This window comes from Macroventuria anomochaeta, assembly GCF_010093625.1.
Source record: "Macroventuria anomochaeta strain CBS 525.71 unplaced genomic scaffold BU25scaffold_21, whole genome shotgun sequence".
Lineage (NCBI taxonomy): Eukaryota > Fungi > Ascomycota > Dothideomycetes > Pleosporales > Didymellaceae > Macroventuria > Macroventuria anomochaeta.
This window is the reverse complement of record NW_022985382.1, coordinates 215,852-243,527: the sequence shown is the minus strand read 5'-3', so window position 1 is coordinate 243,527 and position 27,676 is coordinate 215,852. Positions and strand designations below refer to the sequence as shown.

At 51.3% G+C, this 27,676-nt stretch overlaps 11 protein-coding genes across 11 annotated transcripts; 5 read left to right on the top strand and 6 right to left on the bottom strand.

The window, feature by feature from the left end:
- Positions 1–179: 179 nt before the first annotated feature.
- On the bottom strand, positions 180–1,214 carry BU25DRAFT_459509 (uncharacterized protein; the record flags this gene model as incomplete). The annotated part of the gene is made up of 1 exon (XM_033710285.1): positions 180–1,214. The coding sequence occupies one exon, from the start codon at positions 1,212–1,214 to the stop codon at positions 180–182; it is 1,035 nt and encodes a 344-aa protein (XP_033560568.1).
- Positions 1,215–2,532: 1,318 nt separating this feature from the next.
- On the bottom strand, positions 2,533–5,040 carry BU25DRAFT_492136 (glycoside hydrolase family 37 protein). Its single transcript, XM_033711617.1, has 2 exons — positions 4,573–5,040; positions 2,533–4,525 (listed from the first exon to the last, which is right to left on the bottom strand). The coding sequence occupies exons 1-2, from the start codon at positions 4,734–4,736 to the stop codon at positions 2,662–2,664; spliced, it is 2,028 nt and encodes a 675-aa protein (XP_033560567.1). The 5' UTR covers positions 4,737–5,040; the 3' UTR covers positions 2,533–2,661.
- Positions 5,041–9,961: 4,921 nt separating this feature from the next.
- On the bottom strand, positions 9,962–11,727 carry BU25DRAFT_96581 (cytochrome P450). The gene has a single exon (XM_033712278.1). The coding sequence runs from the start codon at positions 11,582–11,584 to the stop codon at positions 10,127–10,129; it is 1,458 nt and encodes a 485-aa protein (XP_033560566.1). The 5' UTR covers positions 11,585–11,727; the 3' UTR covers positions 9,962–10,126.
- A 2,138-nt stretch (positions 11,728–13,865) lies between these two features.
- BU25DRAFT_472037 (glycoside hydrolase family 43 protein) lies at positions 13,866–15,038 on the top strand. The gene is made up of 2 exons (XM_033710836.1): positions 13,866–14,164; positions 14,213–15,038. Exons 1-2 carry the CDS (start codon positions 13,901–13,903, stop codon positions 14,912–14,914), a joined length of 966 nt encoding a protein of 321 aa, XP_033560565.1. The 5' UTR covers positions 13,866–13,900; the 3' UTR covers positions 14,915–15,038.
- An 835-nt stretch (positions 15,039–15,873) lies between these two features.
- BU25DRAFT_472030 (putative N-alkane-inducible cytochrome P450) lies at positions 15,874–17,584 on the top strand (the record flags this gene model as incomplete). Its single annotated transcript, XM_033710835.1, has 3 exons — positions 15,874–16,922; positions 16,970–17,379; positions 17,426–17,584. The coding sequence occupies exons 1-3, from the start codon at positions 15,914–15,916 to the stop codon at positions 17,582–17,584; spliced, it is 1,578 nt and encodes a 525-aa protein (XP_033560564.1). The 5' UTR covers positions 15,874–15,913.
- Positions 17,585–19,432: 1,848 nt separating this feature from the next.
- BU25DRAFT_449339 (uncharacterized protein) lies at positions 19,433–20,206 on the bottom strand. The gene is made up of 2 exons (XM_033709636.1): positions 19,985–20,206; positions 19,433–19,929 (listed from the first exon to the last, which is right to left on the bottom strand). The coding sequence occupies exon 2, from the start codon at positions 19,909–19,911 to the stop codon at positions 19,585–19,587; it is 327 nt and encodes a 108-aa protein (XP_033560563.1). The 5' UTR covers positions 19,912–19,929; positions 19,985–20,206; the 3' UTR covers positions 19,433–19,584.
- Positions 20,094–20,404, top strand: BU25DRAFT_96566 (uncharacterized protein). Its single transcript, XM_033712277.1, has one exon. It carries the CDS (start codon positions 20,209–20,211, stop codon positions 20,368–20,370), a length of 162 nt encoding a protein of 53 aa, XP_033560562.1. The 5' UTR covers positions 20,094–20,208; the 3' UTR covers positions 20,371–20,404.
- A 1,373-nt stretch (positions 20,405–21,777) lies between these two features.
- On the bottom strand, positions 21,778–23,130 carry BU25DRAFT_432172 (uncharacterized protein; the record flags this gene model as incomplete). Its single annotated transcript, XM_033708702.1, has 4 exons — positions 21,778–21,877; positions 21,916–22,319; positions 22,372–22,665; positions 23,092–23,130. The coding sequence occupies 4 exons, from the start codon at positions 23,128–23,130 to the stop codon at positions 21,778–21,780; spliced, it is 837 nt and encodes a 278-aa protein (XP_033560561.1).
- Positions 23,131–23,843: 713 nt separating this feature from the next.
- On the top strand, positions 23,844–24,940 carry BU25DRAFT_411770 (uncharacterized protein). Its single transcript, XM_033706642.1, has 3 exons — positions 23,844–24,097; positions 24,202–24,418; positions 24,482–24,940. The coding sequence occupies exons 1-3, from the start codon at positions 23,889–23,891 to the stop codon at positions 24,566–24,568; spliced, it is 513 nt and encodes a 170-aa protein (XP_033560560.1). The 5' UTR covers positions 23,844–23,888; the 3' UTR covers positions 24,569–24,940.
- A 20-nt stretch (positions 24,941–24,960) lies between these two features.
- Positions 24,961–25,746, bottom strand: BU25DRAFT_411768 (vacuolar ATP synthase). Its single transcript, XM_033706641.1, has 4 exons — positions 25,651–25,746; positions 25,563–25,598; positions 25,356–25,493; positions 24,961–25,259 (listed from the first exon to the last, which is right to left on the bottom strand). Exons 1-4 carry the CDS (start codon positions 25,708–25,710, stop codon positions 25,119–25,121), a joined length of 375 nt encoding a protein of 124 aa, XP_033560559.1. The 5' UTR covers positions 25,711–25,746; the 3' UTR covers positions 24,961–25,118.
- A 215-nt stretch (positions 25,747–25,961) lies between these two features.
- BU25DRAFT_343992 (uncharacterized protein) lies at positions 25,962–27,470 on the top strand (the record flags this gene model as incomplete). Its single annotated transcript, XM_033702981.1, has 2 exons — positions 25,962–27,249; positions 27,334–27,470. 2 exons carry the CDS (start codon positions 25,962–25,964, stop codon positions 27,468–27,470), a joined length of 1,425 nt encoding a protein of 474 aa, XP_033560558.1.
- Positions 27,471–27,676: the final 206 nt, after the last annotated feature.

The window sequence follows — 27,676 nt, the reverse complement described above, 5'->3', positions numbered from 1 at the left end:
CAAACAAGCGCACACAGTGGACGGGGCGAGGTTACGTACCACTGTGGAACATGTTGAGTTTGAGCAAGTGCAAGCAAGACGATAGATGTAAGGGATAATGATTCCAGTCAAGTTATGCTTGAGAAACACAAGAATCGCGCGATAAGAGAAGTGAAGCCCGCCTCCCAATTATCAGAGCTTCATAGCTCAACACACTCGCCTCTCCCAACATCTCCCTTCTTCCAGCTCTCCAAAATCCCCTGCACTTTCTTCGGCATAGTGTCGTTCCCGTAGCTGAAGTGATCGTAGATGTACTTCCCTGGTAGGGAGTGTCCGAAGGAAGACATGTTAATGCCAGCGTCGGCGTAGCGTTCCCAACCCAGAGCGACGTAGGGCTCGATGACAACGGCGGGGATGTTCTCGTTTCGCCTGAGCACTTCGCGCTGGTAGGAGAGTGGCTGTGCACGCAAAAGCGTGTGTGAAGGGAAGGAGAGCACGCGCGCTTTGACGGACTGTTTGACAAGGGCGTCGTCCACGTTCACGGCGAAGCTCGGATCAGCACCAACGCTGATCAGAGTCACATCCGCGTCCTTCTCCACACCCTCGCGCTTCGTAAGGCCCGCCAGCTGGGGATGTGCATGTAGGCTAACACTGATCATGAAAGGCCCGTCGGTGTTCTCAATCATCGTCTTCCACGCGCCCGCCACCTCCTCGCTATCGTCAAGCCGGATGTACTGCATATGCGGCATTGCACGGTACAGCGCCGCTAGCTTCACAGGATGATGCGTTGGCCCGTCTTCACCTGCGTCAATGAGTCCTGAGTTGCATGAAGAGCAGCTTTTGTCTGTTTTCTCCCTGCCCCTTTCCATGGTGGCGACGATGGCAGCGATGTCGTTACTGCCGTCTTCCACGTTGAAGATCTGCCAGCCGCAGGCTTCCATCTTCTTGTTGACTTCTTCGTTGTTGGTCAGATCCACACTGCCATCACAACTGATTTGGTTGTTGTCGTAGATGACTGTCAATTTTCCGAGCTTCAGATGGCCAGCATAGCTGAAGGCTTCGCAACCGACGCCCTCTTGCTTGCATGAGTCGCCAACTGCACCAGGTGTGGTTGTCGAGGATATCGTATCCAGGGCGGTTGAAAGTGGCGGCGAGGCGCTTGGTTGCAATCGCCAAACCAACAGCGTTTGCAATACTTTGCACCAAAGGACTAGTGGTAAGCTCAATGCCCTCATGTTCGATCTCGGAATGTCCAGTACGAAGACTGTTCGGTCGTTCGGAATAGTATGAAAGCAGTTGCTCCCACGTCATTACCTTGTATCCCGAGAGGTTAAGGTTGGTGTACTGAAATAGACATGTGTGGCCATTCGACAGAATGAAGCGATCTCTGTTGAACTAGTCTGTCTGGTGTGATGCATATCTCATGGCATACCTCCAGAGCGCTACACCGATCACGGCCATGCCTATGGCTCCTCCAGGGTGTCCTGCCGAAGGTTAGAAACGAACTCGGTCTATCGTGGTGTAACAACTTGTCCATGCCAGATTGTTGGCAGAGGTCCACAATCAATAGTCTGAAGTTCTGCAATACCTAGCTGCATGTCATCTTCGCTCGTTTATAAAGGTGTTGAAGGCTTGTGTTCATCCTTGATGACCTCGTCGCTAGCGACCTCTCCATAGGCCGTTGACCCGTTCTTTGTGCCGTTGACGCCTGGCATTATGAAATGGGAAGTCGAATATAAGTAGGATTAGAAGGGCGTGCAATGCAACAGCAGCCTCGAGGTCAGTAATTAGTCAAATATACCCAGGCGCACAAACGGGTCAAGATATACAAATATCGGTGCCTTGCAAGATGTACGAACCCCCCTGGATTGTGGCACAATATCATCAAGCATACGTCACAGGTGGGCGAGAGCTTCCGAGTGGTTAGCTAAGGCTGGTAGATAGGATGGGTGACAGTCTGGGTGACAGGACGCAGGGCAGAACGTGGGATGATTTAGGGCACCAAGACAATTAACCACTCACGTATGTGCCCTGCATGCTATACTGTTGTACATACATTCACTGTGCCAAATTTCGGGAGGGTCCGTACATTTCGCAAAAGATTGTACCTTCTCATCAAACAACGACGTGAGTGCCTAGCTGTAACTCTACCATAGATTCTCGCGGGTGGTGCCTCGGGTGACATCTTGATCAACGCGGGGAGGCTCGAGGCGCTGTGAACCAGTGGGGACGGACTCCGGAGCTTCTGGAACGCTCATCCGACGTGTTTCTGGAGATTTCCATGTGGCGCGTTCATATAGCCGTTGCCACTTGTAGCCACTGATGGCTTGCATGTCTTGTTGACATGCGGTGGTTGCGATTTATTTTTGTTGATGGGGTGGCTGCGACTGCTATATTCAGTGTTGGTGGGATTAAGTATTAAGTCGGTCAACTTCACCAGAGATGCTGTCATACTGCGAAAAATGAGTGTTGTCGTTGTTTTGAGTGCGTTGATGGCAGGGAAAGGTCGTAAAATCGAAGTAGAAAGCCCGCCAAGCCTTATTTAACAACGTCCTCCACTGTTTGGGAGGCCTTGACTTCTAGTATGGCAGAAGTACAATGTCTCTATTGTAGTCCAATAAATTATTAGTATCATGTTACACTACATAAACATTATCAAAGTATCACGTTGCTTCCTCATCCCTACTTCTTGCGGAACATCTTGTTCTCCTTCGTCCCCTTGATCCACATAGCATCCCTCTTACTAATCTCTAAAGCACTCCTCTTCCTCTTCGCCTCTGGCGGTGCAGCAGCTGTAATGTTGCCGCAGTCGGGAGTCGTCAACTTCTGGCCGAACTGATCAACGGCCCAGATCAAGACACCGTTGCTCCAACCAAAGCCCTCTACTACCGTGTACTCACCACCCCCTCCACGTGCATTGATAGCCTCGTCGGAGTACTTCTCGAAGATCGTGCCATTACCCTCTGCGCCAGGCAATTGTGGGACTTCGTCCGTGGCGCCGCCGGTGGAGCGCCATGTGCAGTACAAGGAGTCTGTGTAGCGCTGCGCAAGGCGGAGCGCGAGGTCTTGCGTCCACACGTAGTCTTCAGCGGTCTGCTCGTCATCATCTCCGCTGACCTCGAGCGGTGCGTTGAGCAGGCCCTGGATGACGACGTACTGCAGCGGCGGCCAGACGTTAGGCTCATCCCACTGCTGACCAGTGAAGAGATTGGTAGCAGAAATGGCACCAGCTTCTGTATCGAGTGCCTCTTCAACGCGAGCGAATGCGCGGCGGATTGCGCTGGGGTCGCCCTTGATGCTGTCTGGTGCCGCACCAGTCCAGAAGGGGTATAGCTGGCTAAGCTGGAACCCGACTTGGTAGCCTGCAGGTGCACCAGCGAGTGAGAGTGGCGTGCTGGTGTTGTCAGCGAGGGTGTAGATGTTTTGAGCACTGGAGGTAAGGTTGTAGTCGAAGTAGCTGTAGTGCTCAGCGTTCCATAGGATGGCTGTCATGGCTTCGCTGCGATTTCTGGCTAGCTCAGCCCATTGGCGGGCAGCGCTGTAGTTCCCCTCACGGCGGTGAAACTCAGCGATGGTGATCTCGTTGTAGTATAGGATCGAGTTCAACTCGACGGGGATGGTGTTGATGACGTTCAGCGAACGAAGTGGGAAGAAATTGTCATTGACGGCATCTGAGGGGTTCTTCAGCCAGCGTGAGGCATAGTCCCACCCAGACTCGGCTCCAGAGGCTAGGTTAGCATACAGTACGGCCTTTTGAGTGTCATTGAGCGGCTGGCTTGCGTTGAACTGCTCTCCCTCTTCGTTGAAGTAAGTCAGATTGTTTGCTGTGATGTAGTCCTCACGGTACGATTCAGGGCGCGGCTGGGTGTTCGAAACGTTGTAGTGGTGCAAGGTGTAGTTCCTGCCGCCGCGCTCGAGTGTTACAGAGCGGTTGTTGACCCAGAACTCGTACTCCAGCTCCAATACGGGCAGCGCACGCTCGAGCAGAGTGTAGTTCTGCGTGTACTCAACGTAGACACGAACCATCTGAGTAAGCAGCGGTGGTTGTGATCGATTCTCGTAGTACCGTCGGGCTCCATTGGGGACAAAACCGATCTCCTCAACAAGATCCATGAAGTTCTCGATGATGTTCTCAGCGATCTGGGTGAAGGATCCCTTGGTGCGCAGCAGGCCCTCGACAATCCAGAATGAGTCCCAGTAGTAAGGTTCGCGGAAACGACCACCAGCTACCACGAAGGTGCGGTTGATAGGAATAAATGAGTTGACGCATCCTGTGCAGTTTGAAGTGCCAGTTCCGACATAGCGCCGTGTAAGATCGGGCCAGATGTCGATGACTTGACGTGTGAAGTCCACGATAACGGAGCTGTTGACGTTCTCTAGGAAGTCAGGTTGGGTCTCAAGCTGGTCCGTGGGTACAGGCTCCAGCTCTGAACCAGCTTCGCCAAAGTAAGTAGTCAAAAAGTTGTTCAGTTCTGTGTTGTTCTGAATTGGCCTTGTGAGATTGCTGAATGCTGCAAGGACCTCGTCCAGTGGGCGAATTGTGGGCCTAGAGTTTATTAACATGGCATACCAAATTCGAACATTGATACCTACAGATCGACGAAAGTCTTCGAATCTGAAAATGGGCGAGCGAGCTCGATCTCGTGCAGCAAGCCCCCATAGCAATAGATCGGTGAGTCGCAAGGTGCGATAACCGAGCCATTCTGGTACAAAGCAGTCGCCAATTGCGCACTGGCAAGGATGGCGAAAGTCCGCATTTTTAGTTCTTCCCAAATGACAGTTCAGAGCGAGAAACCACTTGGAAAAGCAATTCACGCACACGAAAGCACGATTGACTCCATTATGTACCTGTACACCGGTGTATGCACCCGGTCGGTGTACGACGACAAGCGTCAAAGAAACCTGCCATAGCTGCTGCCGGTGTGCACAGACAAGTGAGTGTGACACGTATGTGGCTGGTCATCGTGCTGGTAGACAGGCGCAGTCATCCCTTGGCGATTCATCAGGAAAGGCATTGATCACGATGTTCTGCGTGTTTATGGGTCGTCGCGTGCAGGTTGGTGTAGCGGATGCATGGTGGAGAAGCGAAACCCCGCAAAATCTCACTAGGCGATGTCTTTGGCGGCGCCGCGTGATGTCATTGCTGTCAAGTACTCGACACCCCACAACAACCGTTGCGTACGCCTGAGGCATTGCGTGTCCAATTGAGATGCAATTGCCGGACTTACCTTGAGGCAGATTTAATCTATATAAGGTGATCAATCTTATACGCCTGTGGTCCATAACTTTTCAGTCTTTGTGGAAACTATGATGGTTTGCGACTAAACAATGACAGTGCTCGGGGCGCACTAGCAACCCTTGTCAGATCCGGCCGTTCCACGGAAAGCGGCCTGTCAGCCGCTGTAATGTTGCGAACAGCCAACGTCATGCCTCGTAAACTTTATCACTAGTCTACATTCCTTTGCCCCTTGCGCCGGTTGCATACTTGCAAAAAGTCTCTGGATGGTCACATGTTGAACGATCCCTTGACCAGGGAGACGCTCCGCACGTGGCTCTGTGGATGGAATGCACAAGTCTTGGTCCCGTACACCAGGACAACAGTCCCATTGTGTCAGGGAGTGTGGACAGTACGCATGTGCGGAAGTATTGAAGGATTGAACTGAGGTTGTATTGGGTGAAGCTACGAACAGTATGTATAGGTGAGTAGCTGTAAACAACGCTAGTGTGACGTGGCAGTCACTCTCATGGCAGGCGAGGTACGACAGGCAGGAGCACTTTAAACCGTGACACATTGCCTAGAAATCGGCGAAGCAAGGGTCGGCATGCTGCTGACTGGTGAAGTGCATCTGATGGCGCTCTCTGGGCGATGGGTGACAGGTCCGCATCCTGCAGCAGCGGGAAATCTTGTTGCAGTAGATGCAATAAATGAAGGTGTAACCGCGCAGGGCAGTCAATCAAGGGGGGGAGGGGGAACGCAAAGCAGTAAAATCGGTATAATGTGTTGTTCTTGTTCTGTGATTGTCTCTCACCCGGCCATCATCAGGATCTGTTTTCATGACGTATCTGTCATTCAGACAGAGGTAGAAAGTGCTTGTGGAAAGAGCAAGAACACTGCACCAAAACACGTGGCACACATGACCTCCTTACTCCATAAACCGTCACAAATCTCTACGACATCAGGCAATGGCAGATTCACCGCGGAGGATGCCCTGCGCCTGCCGGTCAAGAATCTTTTGGACACGGTAACAATGCCTTTGTCTTTTTTTGCATTCCATCGATGCCGTGGAGGCACGATAACAACAGGCAACTGGATTGATATTACGCAGATATACTCCACACTCCCAAGTGCTGCCTTGATCAAAGTGTGTCCCGCCCCATGGACATTTCCATCTTCGACTTCTCGGTGGCTCTGCTGGGATTCCTACAGCTTTTACTTCATGTCGGATGCTTGCTTGCTGGACTGTTGTCTTGTTCAACCACGCTGTTCCTGCCTTCTTTAAAGCAATTTCCCTAGCGGACCTCATGTTTGCAGCATTTCCTGCTCTGCTCCTTCTTTGTGTATCTCACGACCAGGCGGTCGTCTCCATGCACCACACGGACTCCTCCGTCCGCTCACTACTCTCAATCTGCACGCTAATCACCACTTCCACCGAGTCCTTCCCTGTGCTATAGCACCACAGAGTCTCGCATTAGTCCCAGCGCACGGTTGTTTGTTTATTGCTTCTGGCGAGCCACCGACAGTACATGCCTATGTCTCGTCTCTCATAGTCATTGAGCTTCCTTGATTCTTTCGTCATGATGAAAGTCTATCTGTGAGTTGGTGGGGCTTCCCTGTAACAGGGGGACTGCTCGAGAACGATATCACAGAGAAGGTCGGAGTTGACGAGGTCTACTAATTCGAACGGTATGTTCAAGCATGCATACTCTAAATACCTGCAGAACTCGTCAGTATTGCCGGCCGAATCCCAGTCTTGGCTGAACGCGAAGCGCAAAATCATTTACTGAGCCCAGGCTTGCACCACGTGCAGAAAGCTTCGGGCAAGGCACTTCCTGTCGCGATCCATCGGCATAAGTCGCCAATGCGTGTCCGGGCGGAATAGCGTGACGGCCGACTGAGGATGTATGAACGACTCCAACAATTGCGGCATATCCTTGAGGGCGATGTAAATCATGACGTGTTGGAGCATAAGCGGTACAAACTATGTACAAATTTGCTTGTTGACGCCGCATAGACCGATGTGATCGTCAATATACCCGCTCCAACGCTTCGAATTTGGGATTAGGTTTATATGGTTCTCCGTGTGTACTACCCCATCGCTAACATGTGGCGGTGTAGGCTGCTGTAGTATACTGATAGCTACGGTGAACGACAACATAGGACTATCGAGTTGATGGCACACTGCGCTGAATTGCTATCCAGCTAGGAGAAGATGACTTTATACCTGACTTGTAACACACAGACTAGGGTAGTCTGCTACGAGCATAGTCAGACCCTATATTTGACGGTTTATGAAGTATGGAGGTCATGTGTGCCACGTGTGTTGGTGCAGTGCTCTTGCCTGTTTCAACAAGTACCTCCTGATCTTGACTGCACGAGACATACGTCATGTAAACAGGACTGCCGGTGAGAGGCAATCGTACAACACTGAACAAGAACAACACAATATACACTAATTTCACTGCTTCGTGCGGTGTCCCCCTGACTGACTGCTCTGCGCGGTTACACCTTCATTTATTGCAACTACTGCAACATTATACGTACCGATTGACACCGCAACATGACAGTATTTTCGTAGATAGAGTTCCGGACTTCAGTGGATATTCAGGTGGGGAATTAGCATGACGGTTCGTCGTATTCTTCCGGTTCCGCGGCGAGCGATGTAGTGGGATTGAGTGTTGCTGACATCGCGACGCCCTCGATCTAAACTGCGGCCCGAGCGGTGGTAATCTTGGTGTTGAAAGCAAGAGAGAAATTGCAGTAGATGAAACTATGGAAGGAAGAAGGTGCTTCCCCAATTTAAACACTTGGCGCGACCAGGTGGCTTGAGAAGGTAAGTGAAGGTGGAGGTAAGAAAGCTTGAACCATTTCGGAAGGTATGGCCAACACGGACCAAGGGACCAGAAGAGTCGTCATATTAACTGCAATCAGATGCTCACCAAGAACACCCCATACGTCAACGATTGACAAGCGCGAGTTGTACCTATCACTGATCATTGCCATCACCTGCAGTGACAGCTGATACAGTCTCCCCGCCTCATGTCTGGCTTTATGTCGTACCTTGAGGCTAGCATGGAAGATCCTGCAGATCAGACGTACTTTTCAGCGAGCCCTTACTCATTATCTCGAACGCAGATCCAAACCTCCGCGAACTTCCTTGACAACAGCCCTTCAGGTTACAGAGCCAGCGGCAAGAGCCCGGATTTGATGTTACCCAAGCACTTTCGTGGCGCCGTTTCCAATACGTCGTTGAGGTAGTCACAAAAGGCCTCTGCTACTGCGTGATTCGACCCAGACTCTGCGTCCATTGTTCGATTCTAGTGTGACATGTAGACCACGAGCCCAGGTTTTGGCGATCAATATACCAGACAGATCGTGAATATTTGTTTGTTTGGCCTGCTGCTTAGGTACTATGACCCTCACTTCGGTTGCACGTAAACCGTGAGTAGAGTGCTGGCAAAGTGATGCAAGGCATTGTGGGGAATAGAAAGTGGCGAAGAATTCTGTCGAATCGTCAAGTGCAAGCTGGGCAGTGACGATATTGAGCATCGGTGTGAACTCAGCGCGTATCTGCTTGTTGACACCGCAGAGACTGCCGAATATATTGTTGACATGGCTGCCTTGTTTCGAAAGGTGGGGCCATAATGCAGGACGAGTATCCTCAACAGCAGATTGTAGATAGCGTTGCGGGTCTCTACTGGAGTGCCGGAGGGGAATAGGTTCAGCGAGGCGTCTGTATTGGCGAGAGCTGTTGACTGACCCCATCTGACATACTCGACGGCGCCCTGATCCGCATGCTTGCTGCGTCTCACAGGAGTGTGGAGAAAAGGTATGGGTCTTGAGGGTCGGCAAAAGTAAGATAAAGCTACATGCCAAGGTATATATTTGATAAGGCGCTAAGAGCTAACACACGTGGCTCACAAAACCGAAGGTGAGGCGAAGGCAAGGTGAAGGGTAGTTGGTTCGCGCTCTTACTACGGACCCCGCACCAATCAAATTCTCTACAACACCGTGAATTGCTCGTACATGTGAATCGATGCGCTTAAGAAAGCCAGATATGAAGTTCCCTGTGACGCTCATTTGGGTTATCTCTGGGCGGTCCTAATGGCTTATAATACTGCAGTACGAGAGACACAAGCTTATCATACCATTCCTACCTTTCACGTCGACCACGCTGAACATCAGCTAGATGCATCTTGCCATCGACAAGCACAGAAAACGTGCGCCAAAAACAGCCTACCAAAATCGCTCATCTGCTACTTCTTCGCCCGCTGACGCTGTCTGTACTGGAACACCCGGACCAAGTCTTGCTTCTGCCGGGACCATATGTATCTCTCAGTGCACCCACCTGCAGTGTTGCGGACAGACACTTTTGACGCCTGTAAGGTTGCCTATGGGAAGGAAATACTATGTATACCGAGGGTCCCTTTGTAGAGCTCGACTAGAAAGTACCTTACTGTAAGTGCATATGTATATGAGTAATGCCTGGAAGAGGCTGAAACATTGGTATGTTCCCAAAGGATCGACTTTGCGGTATCATGTGAGGTAAAGAGGCTCTTTAGGCTCGAAAGTGTCAGCAAGATGCGCATATACAAGATCGCGAAGCTCTTGTGGAAGCCTGCTGAAAGGGAGGCATGTTAGTATCCATTCAAGAACGTCAAAGGGTGGAAACTCTTCTCGCTCCGCCCACTGGTTGTGCAGATCCTGTGACATGGCTGATATAGGCTTGTCATGGAACATCCTTAATGATGACTTCTGTTCCGGCAAATGGTGGTATTGAGGTCTCAATATAAGGTGGATGAAAACGCTGAGAAGACGCCATAGTTGGTGCTGGAAGAAAGCAAAGCTTGTCTAGATCAAGCAGAGGCCACATGTAAAGCATTTGCTCAAATTTGCTTGTATCAACGACATAGCCAGCTCATACCTCTCTCATGTCCAGATGATTTCGATCTTCTCTCCCTTGACTTTGGAATTGAACCACTCATAGATCTCAACATCACCCTGTTTCACCGCCCGTCCGCCATCGAGTACTTTGCTGCTAGCCAGTTTCTCTGTTGCAAGATGCAGCTCCAGAGTCGCCAAGTTCCTGGCTATGCACGCTCGACTGCCTGCACCAAAAGCAAACCAGTATCTCGACATGTCTTCCGTGGCGTCTAGCCAACGCTCTGGCATGAACTCACGTGGCTCGGGAAAAACATCCGGATTGAAGTGAAGTTCGTAGGCTGCGCATCCAACTATCGAGTTCGCTGGGAAGAACGTACCTTTGAACAACCAACCACCCGCCGGTACCACATGAGGTAGACGTGTGGGATTGGCCATGCTGAGCCGTAGACTTTCCTTGACGACTGCAGTGAGGTAAGGCAGAGCCTGGATGTCTCCAGCTTGTGCGCCGCGTGCGCCGTTGCTACCCACCTCTTGCTTCAATCTTTCGTACCTCTCGGGATGCATCACAAGACTTCTAATGATTATTGCGAGGTTCATGCCTGTCGAGTCTGTGCCAGCGAAAATTAGATCTTTGCACTGCGCTTCGACTTCCGAATTGCTGATACCAGCGGCCATCAAGCGGCCTGGGTAGGTTTGCGACTTAGAAGACGTGCTGGAAACCAAGTTGCTGACAAACTTGTCAACAAGTGTCATGCTCTCCTCCGTTTCTTGGTCGGCCATCCACTTCCCGATCGCCCATTCCAGCCAGACAAAGACCGTAGTCGGCAAGTAAAAGAAGCGCCCAACGGCTACAAAGGCGTCGACGAATGCACCCACGCTCAAAGTCGGCCCACTCTCGCTGACTCCGTCATAGTTCTCGCGGAACAGGTGCGTCGACACAGCATCCACAGCTAACGCTCTTGTCAGGTTTAACACGTTGACTGGTTTCTTCGCGCGTGCCTCTTCGCCTAATCTCTTTACCATACGGTCCACACACCCGGCGATTTCATCTCGGTTCTCCCTCAGACTCTTCGTTGAGAACAGTGGAACAACAGCTTTAGCCCTTGGCGCTCTGTAGTCAGGGCTTGTAGTCGAGAAGATCGATCTGTGACCATCAATGTCGAAATTGGCGTAGCAAGGGGCTTTCATGAAACCCCCTTTTGCGACGTAGATATGTTGAACAGCATCGGCGTCACTGATGTCGACCTCATTGGGCGATACGCGCACGTATGGGCCGTACTGGGCGTGAAGACGATAAATAGTACTGGCTTCGTCGCCAATGTAGGCGTGATAGTGGAGCCATAGCGAAGTGATTTTTGGTAATATTGGTCCGGGTATATGAGATAGTGGATGGAAGTAAATGCGGTATATCGTACGCGCCAAAATGAGCAGGATAATAGGTATCGCTGTCGATGAGAGAGGACGTGCGAGAAACTCGCTAAGGGCAAGATCAAGTGCCGCCATCCTGACAGCCGGATGAACTGGAGAGTTGATGCAGCGTTGTGAACGTCATCTTTATAGCGGCGTGTGGTTGGTTGTTGAGTCACTGGGCGCGGAAGTGGGGACGCTAGTGATAGTGATGCTGATAAGGATATCTGTCGCGTCCGTCAACAACACCACCACTCATCCATCTATATCTATCGCAAATCCATCACGACAACGAAGGTGCTTCATTGTCAAAGCGCTCTGAAGATGCGCACGTCCTTCGCGGCGGCCTTAAAATGCGCCTGGAACTAGTGAAGGCGTGACGTCAGCGCGTGTCATACTTGTCCAGGCCTACGATATGAACTTCGAGACGTCTTCCTACAAAACAGCTTAGTACACACATCCAGCACCTCAAAGTCGAGATGAGCTCGCAGAAACTGGCTTGATTGATGCTAGAATCAACAGTTGAGAAGCTTCCGAGGCAGCTACAACTACCACGTGCTCTCCCAATACACCCCTTCGCAACAACCGTCGAGTGTGAGTGTAACTTGTCAACAGTACAGCTGCGCCGTGAACCGTCGAAGAGAAGCATCGCTGTATCTGTCAGATTCCCCTGAGGGTGGTAATGGCTATCCAGCACACGGGCGAAGCGCATACCGAAGCTCCCCGAATAAGATGGTTCATTTTTATCATTTCCCGCAAAATGAGATCTCGCGGAGCTACAGTACAAGCTACAGGATTCGAGTCACTTTCGACATCGTCTAAGATCCGTAGCTCCCGTTTTGGTGGGGACAATGGTTGACAAGTCATGCTCCGCGGACATCGGCCAATCTACCGCAATTCAAAACGCCTGCTGGTCTACAAGACCTGAAGCAATTTGCTCAACCTCCTTCATCGAGTACGACTCGGAAACGACCGACGATGTCATTGCGCCATAAAGCAGCACGATCCGGGCTGATCCCCAGCGGCCTCAACCTCGACCGAGCGATGATTGGCGAGCTTTAACAATACCCGTGTCCGTGCGCGTAATGCGCCGAATCCTCACCAAAATAGCCTTTCTCTAGTACTCATTAGATAGTAGAGAGTAGAGAATATTGAATGTCTTAGGAAATAAGCTAGATCAAAAAACTTTCTTCTAATATAAAAGTTAGTCTACTTACAGTACTCTATCTTGTATTGAAATCTTAGACAAATCTATCAATCTTGTGTTTGTAGTTTTGGAGTAGAAAAACTAGAATAGCTATATTTTAAAAACATTTATATATAAGAGTTATAGATCATATCATCTACTATGACTTTAGTATTAGAGTTTTATTAGTATCTCTTCTAGCTAAAGAGCTGGACTATCTTAAAGAGTACCAGAAATAGGCTATTTTGGTGAGGATTTCGGCGCATTACGCACACGGACACGGTAGTGGCAGGGAACGAGGCTCTAGACCTCTGCTGTGCACATTCAACAGACGTTCAAGTAAAAGCTCGAGAATGTAAAGCATTATTGCGTGGATGATGTTGCTCCAGTGATGTGAGTACTATGAGACTTCGACGTATGGGGTGTTCTATTGGATGTTTGTATGCGATGAATGTCTCCTTTCCGCGATTCTCCCTGCTTGACTGACATCGAAAAGACTGCCCTCATATGTCCATCATCAGATACCTATCTGACTTATTGCAGCTACTTCTCTGTGGTAACTAGCTGTGCTACCCTGGATCGGCTTTAGATTTGGGTTTCTGGTCGCGCTGCGAATAGACCTTACCGACAGCCATTGACCTTCAATTTCAAAAGGAAATACAGGTTTGCACTGGCGTTTATGCGTCTAGACAACGTCGACTTGAGATGTGGATATCGTCGAGACTCGGCATTTGGGCTTGGTGGTGTTTCATATTTACAGGCCACAACGCGCCATTGTAAGGCTTGGCCACATCCGGCTCGACTCTAGTTTCACACTTTAAGCCACCACCACTAAAACCCTGCCGTCATTATCGACCTAAGCCTTGTCACGGGGGTGTACTTGGCCTGTGAGGTGCACCATTTCGATCACTTGAAACCTTGTACAGTCCAAGGCGACTCCTGTCTACACTCAATTAGATTAGCCTGGCTGTCAGACATGGTTTTGTATGTAAATTCTCCAGCACGGCACTTACAGCTCGTACTTGAGCTAACTGTTTCCACCATTCATTGTTGAAAGCAATGACCGGGTTACCATTCCTCTTTCCCCAAGGCGCCGAGATTTCGGGAGCTTCTGCAATCTGCGATGCTGATATATAGATGCGATGACTCTCGTTGTTTGTTTTCTCTCCATCCTTTCCCGCCGTTGGTCTTCTTACCCATTCGTCATTCGTTTCTCGACCGCCAGGATGCGTAATTCTATCATTGCTTCGCTGCTTTCGGCAGTCAGTGTCGTCTACGGCTATGCCAACCCCATGGCCTGCAGTGGTGTCTGCAACAACGCCCATGACCCGGCCCTGATCCGCCACTCTGATGGCACGTACTACCGTTTTTCAACTGGCGGAAAGATCGCTGTTCACACTGCCCCTGCTGTCACTGGTCCATGGACTTACAAGGGTGCCGCTATCCCTGCCGGTTCTAAAATCAATCTGAGTGGCAAGGATGACCTCTGGGTAAGACATTATAACTACATCGTTTCGTAGTTCGCTAACACTCTCCAGGCTCCTGATGTCACCCTGGTCGGCGACACATACTACCTCTACTACACTGTATCGGCCTTCGGTGTTCAGAACTCCGCCATTGGTGTCGCAACCTCCAAGACCCTTGCCGTAGGTTCCTGGACCGACCACGGCAGCACCGGCATCACCTCGAAGGCTGGTAAGAACTACAACGCCATCGATGGCGCTCTCTACTGGGACGGCTCCAAGTTCGTCATGTCGTTTGGTTCTTTCTGGAACGACCTGTTCTCCGTGAACATGAACAACCCCCCTCTCAAGTCTGCCGGTGGCGCATCCACCAACATTGCGTTCAAGTCTGAGGGTGAGCACGCTCAGGAGGCCGCCTACATCGCCAAGAGCGGCAACTACCACTACCTCTTCTTCTCTGCCGGCAAGTGCTGTGGCTTTGACACTAGCCGCCCCGCCAAGGGCGCCGAATACAAGATCCAGGTCTGCAGGTCCACCAGTGCTACCGGCGGCTTCGTCGACAAGTCTGGCAAGAAGTGCACTGAGGGTGGCGGTACCACTGTCCTTGAGTCCCACGGCTGGGTCTATGGTCCTGGCGGCCAGGGTGTCTACTGGGACCCCAAGGAGGGCCCTCTCCTCTACTACCACTATGTCGACACCCGCATCGGCTACGCTGATGGTCAGAAGAAGTTCGGTGTCAACAAGATCGACTTCTCCAGCGGCTGGCCTGTCGTATAAGCGATCTAACATATGGTCGAAAAGCAGTCTCTGCAGCAGATTGCGAGCACATACCTTCTATTCTGTACATACTTTAGCAAACATACCTACTGTATATATTTTAAACAAACAGCGACCACCGCACGCTTTGCTCTTACATACTCGCACTTGCGATTCATGCTATGACACATCAACATGATGCTGACCTCATATTCCCAGAGTAGTGAAGGGGTACCTGTTGGGTGCTGACTTGATCAACGTACCGCTGCACTACATTTAGGGAGTCCTACGAAACTGCACAGCTGGTGTGTGAAGAAAAGGGCCGAAGAAGCTCCTTCTGAGAGCGTGCACGAGGCACGGCGACGCTGAAAAATGCGTTGTCAAATTGAGTCTGATTGGTTTCTGCTCGACTCGAGACTTTCTTGCCGCACACCCTCAACTCTATCAGTCAGCATTTCTTGCAGCATTGCGTTAGCTCTCTGCATCTTACTTCTGCACTATATCTTGTAATGGTAGAGACAAGCTAGCCATAGGCTCACAACTCGGTTATTTGCAACCGAGACTGCTTGCCGCCGTTTCATGCATTGGGAAGGCGGACATCGGCACAACAACGTCCGAAAGCAAACATCTTCGCCACGAATAGCATGCACCCCATATATGTAGATACAGTTTGACACGACCACCAACAACTTATTGCTCGCGTAGTCTTTGGCATGTGAAAGCGAATGTGGTAAGATCCACCTTATAATTAATCATTGACTTGCACCAATGCGGCATAAAACCCCTCTGCCGAGCGACTGCATACCATTAGTTGGGTTCAAAGGAACAATTTTCGATAAGCCTGGTGAACGTCAGCATGATTGGGCGTCGGCACGCCGAGGGTGCATTCGCTCGCAAAGCGCTTCGCTTCCTTCAGATATCTTATAAAGCCGGACTCCCTGGCACCTTGCGAACCCCATCTTCTTGATCCTTAAGTAGTAGGATTCTCATTTTAAATCAAGACAACATCCAGACGTCAACATGATCGCTGAGTTTTTCCAAGAGTGTGTGATGGACTCGGCCCCGTCTGTGGTTGCAACCGCTGTCCTCGGCCTGTTCATGTACCTTGGCTTTCTGACTCTGACTTCCGCAGTATCAGAAGCTGCACTTCCTAATGTACCAAAGCTCAAAGGCTATCCTGTTCTCGGTGCCATACCTATCTACTTCAGGGACGGCATGGCGCTGTTATTGGAGACTTTAACGACTTTGGGTGAAGACGGAATTGCGTATGCACAGGTCGGCAACAAGACGTTGGTGTCAGTTCATGACCCCGTCATGGCGAAGGAGGTGTTGGCTTTCACTGATAAGATCGCATCGAGGCAAGAACCCTGTAGCTATGAACCTCTGTTCTCGACCAAGCTGACTCGTTGCAGACTAGGCGACCCTCGTGTCTTCAGCTGGTCCCCATTCTGGACTCTTACGCGACTGCTTGACAGAAATCTCTTTGACGACGTAGGTCATGAGGCAATGCGCCAGCGTGGCGTCTACATTCGCGAGTTCAATAACCCTACCTCGAACGTGGGCAAATTCGAAGGTGTCCTGCGAGTTGCTACTGAGCACGTCAAGGCTATCGTGGGTGATGCAGACGCAGCTCGCATCGGTGATATCAGGCATGCAGCAGATAACTTCGCTGCTACACTCTGGGGCGACACACTCTACGGTCGATCGGATGCCCTTACAGACGACCGAGTAATGAGAGTGGCGGATGAGATTTTGAGAAGGGCTGGCAGTCCTTGGCCTTCTGCGCTGTACTCTTTCATGTTGACCTTCGGACTTGTGGAAGCTGGTAAGCCTATACCGTCCGAAGCCAGAATCCGCGCCGAGATTGAAGACCTCTACAAGAAGAATGTGCAACATCTCGAGAACTATGAACGCAGCAACCCGGATTCACCGGTGAAAACTATCCGGAGCCTTTCGGTGGCGGACGGTGGGAAGCGGACTGGTCCTTTGACCATACTTGCTACTCAATTCGCCAGGATTAACGTTTTTGGTAAGGTCCAATGTTTGTACCCCACTAACTGTGCTAATATTGCACAGGTGGGCACCACAGCATCGGCTCCAACATAACGTGGACATTGATCGAGCTCCAGAAACGTCCAGACGTTCTTGCTAAGCTGCTAGCAGAGATCGAATCCATTGGAGAGATCGACTTCACGACTGTAACCACAAAGATGCCGTACCTCAACGCAATTGTCATGGAGATTAATCGACTATACCCGACTGTGCCCGCGACACTCCGAGTTATCGAGCGAGAGACTCGCCTTGTATCGTGCAAGAAGCCCGTCGTATTGAAACCCGGCATGCTGATCTACCTCTCATATCTCCATATGCACACTTCACCCAAGTACTGGGGTCCTACTGCTGGCGAGTTTGACCCAAACCGCTTCTTGAATGGGGTGGATAAGAGCAAGCCGTTCATGGCTTTTGGGTCGGGCACTCGTGACTGTGTAAGTGTTACCCACAGCCCGCTTGCAGCCACGCTCATCGTTACAGGTCGGATATAAGTTTGCCTTACTGGCAGTGAAGGTATATCTTATCACACTACTGCAGACCTACCGCTTCAAGGTCGAAGAAGACAACTGTACGCCCAAGCTGAACACTCTGCTTGAAACGTCCGGACCAGTCAAAGTTGAGTTCTTCCGCAAAACATGAGGATGCCTGTTGAGATTTGTACGCGTAAGTAGGTCGAAGTCTGCTTAGCACGAGCTGAAGATTGTCAGATAAGATCAATTCGCTTTTCTTCTGTTCTCAAGACATAGCTTCCGTCTAAATCATTCTATGTGCTGCTCCAATGTCCTTGAATTCCAACACCCGCCACACATGTGGCTTGATCACTTTTCTCTCGATAAAACCTACTAGACTACCCCACTTTGGGAAAGACATACGACTTCATGGTCAAAGATCACAATTGCGAGTCAAAGCGTAACACCCTACTCGAGACCTGTGGACCAGTCAGTATCGAGTTCTGGTGTCGAGACGCGGTTGATCCTGAGGGGAGTGAGTGTGCCGGGAGTAAAAACAACTGACCCGATACTGCGTTTCTATCTCACCGCTTCGGATTACTGACGGTGTACAAGACCTAAGTTTCGGCAAATAGCACGCGAGCTGCTAGATCGCGCACCACACCACCAGTGGTGATACAGCTCTGCATAGTTTCTGTTGCAGTAAATGCAATAAGTGAAGGTGTAACCACGCAGGGCAGTAAGTCAGGGGTAACCGCGCGAAGCAGTAAGATCTGTATATTGTGTTCTGTTGTTGTTCTGTGATTGTCCTTCACCCGGCAGTCATCAGGGTCTGTTTACATGACGTATCTGTCGTGCAGCCAGAAAGTGCTGTTGGAACAGGCAAGAGCACTGCACCAGCAAACGTGGCAGACATGACCTCTTCACTCCGTAATTCGTCACAGTTTCACTACCACCGAGCTCGGGTAGGTATTGTGGCGGCATGGGCCGCTGTATTACACTGATAGCTACGGTAAACGATAACGTAGGACTATCGGGTCGATGAAATACTGCGCTGAATTGCTATCTAGCTTAGAGAAGGCGACTATATACTGGCCCTGGAACGTGCTAGTCCAGAACAGTCTAACCAATGGTAATCGGATCTCTTACGGACCGACTGATATCGCAACAGATACGTATCAACGCTTCACATTGTGGGTGTGGTACGGAAGACTGGGAGTGTCAGCAATGTGACCGACGCAGGAAAGCAAGGCTCGGATTCTACCAGTTCAGTTTCGAAATTACGATAAGTCAAGAAGTTCGGACCTGAAATGACAGCATCTTAGATGGGTTGAGTAGTATTGAGGCATTATAGGAGGTCATGATCGATGCACTGAACTTCGCTCACGGTTTTCGTAGCTCGGCTTCGGGCCCGTTCATTGCATCGCAGTCAGGGGAAAGTCACAAATGCTAGTATCTGACTGACTAGAAAATCTAGTCCGGTGCTTGCAAGAGGTACACTTGTATCTTTCGCCTGAAATGTCGCCACATAGCTATCAGGCTGCACGCATTTTCACCAAGTCGCCGGTACGGCCAAATCCTATACCCCAGAGTCTTGGTAGTAGCATCCACCCTCGAAACTCTCCAAACAAGTCGCAATTGCCAAAGATGTCAGCCAGTAACCCGGATGTACTAGCCGCGCCAGTTGATCATATGTTCCTTCTCAAGCAGCAGTACGACCAGAACACGCACCCATCCAAAGTCGACCTTGGTACGGGAGTGCTTCGAGATGAGCAAGGCACGTGCTACGAGTTTGCAGCTACGAGAAGCAAAGCGAGAGATAGAGAGGTGAAACTTGAACCATGATGTGGAGTTGCTAGAAGTGACACAGCTGAGGCAGAGTTACGTGCGGCTAAAACACACAGGTGAAAGCTAGCTGAGGTAAACTCCACGCATTACTACGCCGCAAAAGTATATTGTTTTCGGCCCATGTTGCTAATAGAACCACAATCACACTGTTTTTCCTTGTAAACATGGACAGAGGGAAACTTCATAGAGTGGAACATGGCGAGTCTAACATTGAGCCTTGAAACGAATCCCTAAACAACCAAACAAGTCGAACATTCTTATCCGCTAGCTACGTCTCAATTTCTTTCCGACCTAAATTCTCCACTTTCGCTCCACATGTTCCAATCATTTCGAACTTCTCACTTAGTTCCTATTACAAACACACTTGCACTTGCTCTTCAACCAACTACAACCCGCTCCGTCAATCGCACTCGCAATGCTGCTCCTGATACACTTCCTCGACGGATCAGTGCCCTCAGTGACACAGTCCTCATAGCATACTCCGCCCCATTTGGTAGAACACTCACTGCCATCATCCTTTCTAGCGTTCCATCTGAGCTGAGTCACGCGGGCTTCGAGCGTGTCTGCAGGAACTGCGATGGCCTCGGGGTCAGGGACAGCTGCGGGAATGGCGGTGGCGGCGGCCGAGACGGTGAGGGTGATGATGGTGAGGATGGCTTGGAGCTGCATGGTGTTTGGTGAAGGTGTCTGGATGAATGTAAGTGTTTGCAGGTTCGATATGAGAGGTGCGAGGGTGACCTACTTGAGAAGCTGGTCTTCTTGAATTGGTGTGCTTGAGTTGGAGAGATGTGACGATTGCTGTGTTGTCTGTTCTGCGGGACTGAGTGCCCTTTATGTATCCGTTCTGAGGCCCAGCTCATCAGGTGCTTCCTGCGCGGCGTGAGGCGGTCATTCGAGGACATTGTCATCTTGACTTCGTACTTCGCAATCAAGATGCAGTGAACATGCAGCTTGCGAGCTTGTGTAATGAAGACTATAAGCCGTACAAATTCCCTTCATGTCCGGGGACCTATCATGAAGCTGCTGCTTGGGTTTGTCCTTGCTGTTCTTCGCCTCGGAGTTTCGAGATGGGGCCACTTCACTGTAGCTAGTGCTCAGAATATCGTTGTGAAGCGAGACGGGACATGATTCTCATTTGATGTTACCCATTTTTCATTTAGTGTTACCCAAGATAGCAGTTGGGCGGACTGATCATGCTCTAAGAAACTTTGTCAATAAGGCTGAAGCTGCGGCGCCGATAGCAAGGTGCAGCTAAGCTACAAGGCACGACGAATAGGCCCTGACATATTTTCAATGGGGTGGCAAACAATGCTTGGCGGCGTCTGCTTTAAGGAGAGGATTGATGTCAGTAATACGTTGGAGGCCATTACAAGCTCCACAAGTGAAGCCGCAGCCGCAGCCACCTTGGTGGCCAGGGCAGCCCAGCGATGCTACAATGAGTCTTGTGTAGCACCGACAGACAACGTGTAACAAGGGAGGTCCAGACGTCAGGGCAAAATCGATGTATGAATGCGAGATACGAATGAAAAGCAAGGCGTCCTGGATGCTGCTGTCGGGGGTCATCTCTGCTACGCAATACGGTCCTATCATCCTGGGTCCAAATTTGAATTTCACTTACACGTGTCTGGGGTATTCCTCAAATCGCGCAGATCTCTGAATAGAAGTAGTGAAGAACACTCCTGATTGGCCGTGAGCATTTAGCCCCTTCAGCCGCAGTATAATTATGGTAGCCTTAGCAAGATTTGAAACTTTTGTGCATGTACATGCAAATACATGATTAGCTGCGCATATCTATTTTGATTACGCGATAAGAGCTGAGGTTGGGTCGTCCATCAAAAAAGTGAAGTTTGTTGAACTTGGATACACTGCGTCGCGGGTGACGGGATAGTTATCAACACCCTGTTGTTTTGACGTGCTTGTCAGAAAACAGTTTTGTAAGAATGTAAAGTTGGTTCCGGGCGACCACTCACAAAATGGTGATGGTCTACGCTTCGCTGGGGGGTTGGGAGACGGCGTTCGAAGGTCGACCATGTCTGCAGCAACAGCCTCGTACACGCAGCGGCCCTGCTTTCCCCGCAGTCAGCCCTGCCTTCCCCGCAGTCAGCCTCGTCCCACCAAAGGGATCCAGAACACACATCTCGTAGGATTCTGAGCTTTACGTGCAGCTCTCGTACCACTATTGGAGTATGCTACAGTTTCACGGTGAAGTCGTTTCGCTAAATCCAGCACAGAAACCATGGTGACCAGGATCAAGCTAGGTAAATAGACTCCATGGAATTGCAATTGAGGTCTCACAACATCGTATTGACTTCTTGGGCAGTGTATGTGTGCCATGTGACTGTGTTGAACTTCCCACATCCACTAATGAAGGCTTGGAGATCCGCTGCTGATCAAGAGTACTGTGTTCGTCATAGTAGCTCAAGCTACATCATAAGTGCTTCTGTACCTTGATTCAAGCAAATCTTTAAAATTATACCATCGATAATGCGGTATCATGTATTCATAATAGGTAATTTTGGATTTGGTGGCTGTTGATCAAGGTCCTCTCAGAAGTATATGTTTCAAGATCTCCACCAGATCGTCATCCGTCTTTCCTCTGCTTCGTAGCAACTCATTATACGTCCCGTCGTACACACTCCCATACTCCGGATCAAAGATAGGATGATAGAATACGACAAAAAGGCCTCCATATTCAGCAGTCCCTTAGCGAGTCCTACATTATATCTTGCAGTCAGGTCGTCGGGGTTGAAATCCTGCGTCTTCCACTCTTTCATCGGGTTCACTCGTTTAGCGACAGATAGAAGATGATCCTGCATCGTGACCATGTCGTGGACGTAGGCAGATCGATTCTCCGTCTCCTCCGGATGATCAACGACACCAACAAGGGCATCTGCGATGGTGTCGAGTGTTGAGATGCTGATGGGTACGTTTCCACCGTCGTGTATGTTGGTTGTGGTATCGGAGAAGTTGACGAAGAAACTGAACGCCCCGGCATCTAGCCACGCGCCGTTATAGATGATTGTGTAGTTGAGCCTCGTGGCTCTCGCTGTCTTGAGCATATGTTCTTGGACCTTGACCTTCGGACGGAAAACGGGGAGTGTTCGAGTTTTGGATTTCCAAGTTTCGCACTGTATTCTGAGGGAATAAGCGGCGTATAACAGCCGAGGCAGCTGCATCGATGAAGGTAATCTGCGACTCTGTTGTTAAGGTTGGAACCAAGGACAGAACTGCATCCTGGCCTTCGAAAGCGGGTCGTAGTGTATCTTGAGACGGGTAGTCGATGTCGATAACCGTGACACTCGTGGGAAGCTTTGAAGTGGAGCCAGCTCGTCGAAGCACCTGGACCAGTAAACTTCCAGTACCGATGATTTTTTGGACCGCGACACAACCGTATGTGGCTGAGGCAGCGATGATTGTGATGTTCTTGAAAGAGGATATTGAAGAGATATATCTCTTGCAACTTTGTGGAGGTAGAAGAGAGCAAAACAAAAATTTGTATTAGGTGAGCTCCTCAAAGGTGATGCGAAGATACCGTGCAACATGTTGATGTGCCTAATTCACATCTTATCGTGCTCTGTGCTCCGCAAGAACCACCGCGAATGCCGCCACAAGCAAAAGGCTTGGTGCGCATCGTCCATTGCTCGTACAATCGAACATGCCCTCGTTCTTGCATGCCTAGTTTGGCGGGTATATAGACTATCCGCTGTTTAGTGATCGGGGTGAGGTCCCATGTTTGTCAGAGTGCGGAATTGATGAAGCGGCCCGCAAACTCGGCCCACTGACCAACGCTGAAGCAGTAAAGCAGTAAATATACGGAATATTGCCCCAGAAGTCCTAGCATATGCTTACGAACAACACATGCCAGTTGCGGCACCTGATACTGGGCATGCGTCAGTCGATCTGTTTGTCCCCCGACATTGGCCCGTGGTGTGGGCTCCAAGTTATAGATTGTGCATCGAACACCGTCGCCAGCGTAGCATAGGTTGACGTTGTACGAGGCCCATCAGGGTTCCAGAAAGAACAGAGTACTACGTCGGGGTTCGAGGGAACGAGGAGTGCCGCGTGTGCGTGTAAGGTTGAGGCTTCCTTTGCCTTCGACCTCATAGGAGACCGCTTACACACCACAGTTATTTGATAAGATTTCGAGCGAGGGCGTGGTACTGGCGAAGGGCCTCTCGACTGAATCTATATTCATGCTCTTGCTGAAAGCCCTGACGTAGCCCTTGACAATGCATATAGCCGCACCTCGAGCTTGGCAAGACTTCTGAGGAGCGAGTATTGGAGCGTCAATCGAAAAACATACGCGACTCGGTGTGCCCTCGACAGAGCATCAAGGCATTGATGGCGATCTCCTTGTTCAAAAGCGAGTAACACCTGCAGTTCAGGGCGTATCCAAGACTTCAGGCATCCGTGTCGTGGTGTGGATGTTGGGATGTCAAGTGTCAACCCCAGGTTCGGCTAGCTTGCACGGATGACCGAATGACGTTTGTGGCAGGGACCACCCAGCGCTCCTTCCACATCACGCCCCAGCCTCACCAACTCGCATTGATAACCGCTCTCCAGGTCTCCACCGTCTTCGCCTCCACCACAGCGCGTACACACTGCGCGTTTACGAACCTTTGACGACACAAAACACACTTCCTACGATGCAGCTCACCATGCTCTTTCTCGCGGGCCTCAGCGCCGTTAGCGTCTCGGCCGTTCCTTCAATGGGCGCCTCTTGGGTGCCCAACCAGGTCACCGTGAAGGAGGAATACAAGGTGCCTGGCGACAACCCGCTGTACTTCTGCGCCGACCCGGCAGACTACATTCTGCAGATCGAGAAGGTCGACCTCGACCCCAACCCACCCAAGCCGTGCGTCTGCCTAAACCACGCCTCTCAGTGCGCAGCGCGTACTGCGCCGTGCCTCGAGAGACGTTTGTCCCTGCTTGAACCGTTTGCTAATGTTGGTACGGTAGAGGCGAGAAGTTGAGCATCAAGGCATCTGGTGATTTCAAGGAGCAGGTTGGCGAGGGGAGCAAGATGCACCTGCAAGTCAAGTACGGCTTGATTACCCTGATCAACCAGGAGCGTGATGCGTGCGACACTATCGAGCAGGCGGATCTCAAGTGTCCGCTCAAGAAGGGCGAGTTGAGTCTGACCAAGGACGTTAATCTGCCCAGGGAGATTCCTCCGGTACGTTTGATTAGCAACGAGCGATGGAGATGAGGTGTGGCTTGCTAATACCGTGGATGATAGGGCACATACACTGTTCTTGCGGATGTGTACACTGAGGACGGCGACAAGATCACTTGCTTGACTGCCAAGATTGCTTTCCATCGGTAATTGCCTCGACAGCTCTCCTCGACTTCCACCTAAGGCATCGCTCCAGCAACAGCAACAGCAACAGCAACAGCAACGACAACGACAACAGCAATAGTGCAGGCGACAGTTCGGTCGACGGCTCTGGTATTCTGAGTTTCGGAAATGTAAAAGTTGGCCAGCGCAAGTTTGAGATGTCTGGACCTGCTGCTGGGCTCGTGCAGCAGAGAATGCAAGAACGCTTGCGGCAGCGCAACGAGTTGTAGGATGGTCGAAGGGCTAGTCTCTTTTCTGAATGCACGATACCATGCGACGGTTCGTTTAATTGGTTTCTCTGGTTACGCACGTGGCGTAATGTATATACGACAGAGGCAATGCATACTTCACGACATACAACAGCTGTTTCGTAACCGTGACCATGTACCTCCGCCGCACCTAAACGTGCGTTAACCCGTATGACACGCAATACATATATATGTAGCTCATGGTACGCGTTTGTACGTGGATATCATTTGCTGATGCTACGCACTCTCATCACCCGGAGCCATCTCGACGCGCTCACACACCTGCACATTTACTCTCCGAATAACCTGCGCACCCTCTTGAGCACGCTGTCCTTCTCGGGGTCGTACGGGTGGTCCTTGGACGGGATCTCGAGCAGCGAGGGGAAAGCGGCCGTGTACGTCTCAACGCGCTGTCTTATCTTCTCGGCGATCTGCTGTTTGTCAGTACTTGCCCCTACTCCCCACCGCCCCTATTTATTTATTTTATTTAATTTTTTTTTTTGGATTTTTTGGTTTCGTTGACGTACGTGCTGGTTGATCAACAAAATGGCGATATCCTTCCTCTCGCTCGTGAAGCGGTCGAACGCTGCCTCGATGGCGCTGTTCTCCGTCTTCGCATCCACGACCAGGAAGTTCTTCTGCGCGTCTGGGGGCTGCGTCACGTGCTGTGGACTGTCAATCGTCTGTCGCCTCTGCTCCTGATCCTCGCCCTGTTGTGGTGGTGGGGGACTTACGCCGACGCCCGCGAGCAGCATGCCCGTTACTGTGTCCTGTCTCAGTCAGCAAGGAAGCCTGTAGCTTGTGGGTGTGGGCAGGGCGCACCTCATCGCCAATCACGGCGAGAAACTGCCGGTCTTTGTATGCTGAAGCCGAGGCTGCCATGGTTGTGTTGCTTCAGACAGCTGCAGCAAGGTGAGGCTGCGCTTGGTGTTGCAGGCAATGACGACGGAGCTCAGACCGCGCCTTTCTGTTTCGGGTTGCTGGCGCGGAACCTTTTCTGGGACTGAGCCAGAGCAACGAACAACGAGCGCACTTTCGCCTTCGCCGACATAAGATGGAGGGCTCCTGAGCCACCGCTTCCGATCCCACCCAACACACAGCCACACCACTGACCAACGTACTGCGCCGCCGGCATGCCTCGTCTTGTGCGCAAAGCGCGGCTGAGTGAGCGCATCAAGACATACCTAGACCCCTCCGACTGGGCGCTATGGGTCTCTGAGGAGCTGAGTAGCAGTGACTGGGAGGACTTCGCGGCCTCGTATGCCCTCTCCATCGGCTTTGGCGCCAACGTGGCCTTCGTCGTCGCCCAAGCAAACACGGGCGCATCGAACGGCCTCGACAACGACGGAGTCTTCAAGGAAGCCTCGGGCTCCGGTTGGCTCAGCTGGCTTGCGAACCTGCTGGTGCTGATACTCGCTGCTGCAAGCTTCGCGAATGCCTGGCTTGTGCACAGCAAGAAGAGGCACTACAGGCTGTTCGAGCAGCCCATCGACGCCACACTGACCACACCGTCTGCGAAGCGCGTGAGAGTTGACTCCTCGCCGGCCGGCGCCTCGCCCTTCAGCTACTTTCGCAACATCGCCCAGCGTAATTCAGCGGCTGCGCGCGCACACCCAGATGCAACGCGCGACGTATGGGAGATTGCTGTCTGGGACCCCAACCCGCTGTGTCTGGCGCTGTGCTGCCTCTTCAGTCCGCTGCACGTCGCGCTCTATTATCTGAACCTGCCAGTGGCGCCGCTCGATCCCCGTCCCAGCGTCCGCGTGGTAGCCACCATCTTCGTCGGCTTGGTCCTCTCCCTCCAACTCTGGCTCTTGCGATCGTCATTCATCCAACAGATCAAGGACAACAACATCATCAGTCGCCAGGTCTTGCACGAATACGACAGCAAGTATGTGCACCCTTCGATGCAGAGACCATCACGCGACGTGGGCATCCAGACAATCTCCAAGAAGCGGAACAGGGACTCGAGTGTCGGCGTCAAGGGCAGCCCCCATGATCTCGCTAGCGAAGTCGTAACCTACACACCCAGGACCATCATCAACAAGAGGGTCTTCCACACCAACCCGAACCCGAACTACAGGACCCAGTACGATCCAGACAACCTCTCACTAGGTCAAACGCCGTCGAGAAGCGCCAAACGCCCCGCACTCACATCCGCACACTCCTCGTACACCTCTACCGCGTCCGATGCCCGAGACGACGACGACGCGGATCTTTCATCTCCCATCCGCCCTTCACAGACGCCAAACCCTTTCCGCCGTGTCCCCTCGATTGCCCGCACAAGCGGCGACGGAGGCAGCCTGGGCATTTTCACGCACGCCAACTCTCCGCTGCGCAAGTCAGCAAGCGCCAACTACCTCCGTGATACCGACGAGAACAACAAGCCGCGCGAACAGCCGAAGCTCAGCCTGAGCGATCGTTTTGGTGTCGCGGGCAGATCTTCGACGCCTAGGTTGGAGAAAAGCAAAGACAGCACGGGTGTCCCTCGAGCGAGTGGCCTAGGCACGAATTCGGGGAGCCAGACGCCGAGTAGGAGGGCAGGCAGTCCTTTGAAGAGAGTTGGTATGCCGAACGGTGAGGCGAGGGGGAGTGGGTACGGTGGGTTGGGAGTTGGGAGGAGGGAGAGTGGACGGTTCTGAAACCCAATACCATGAGCATTACCGATATGGTCGTGAGGTGATGTACGATGCGGAGAGGCACGAGGCCTCGAAGCATCTGTTACGGGAACAGAGTACTGATGTATCTCGAGTGTAGACCACCCAAACGTCGAACCTATCCTAGTTATTGCGACCAGCGATTCTGGCACACAAAAATAACATTCTACAAAACGTAACCACTCCTACAA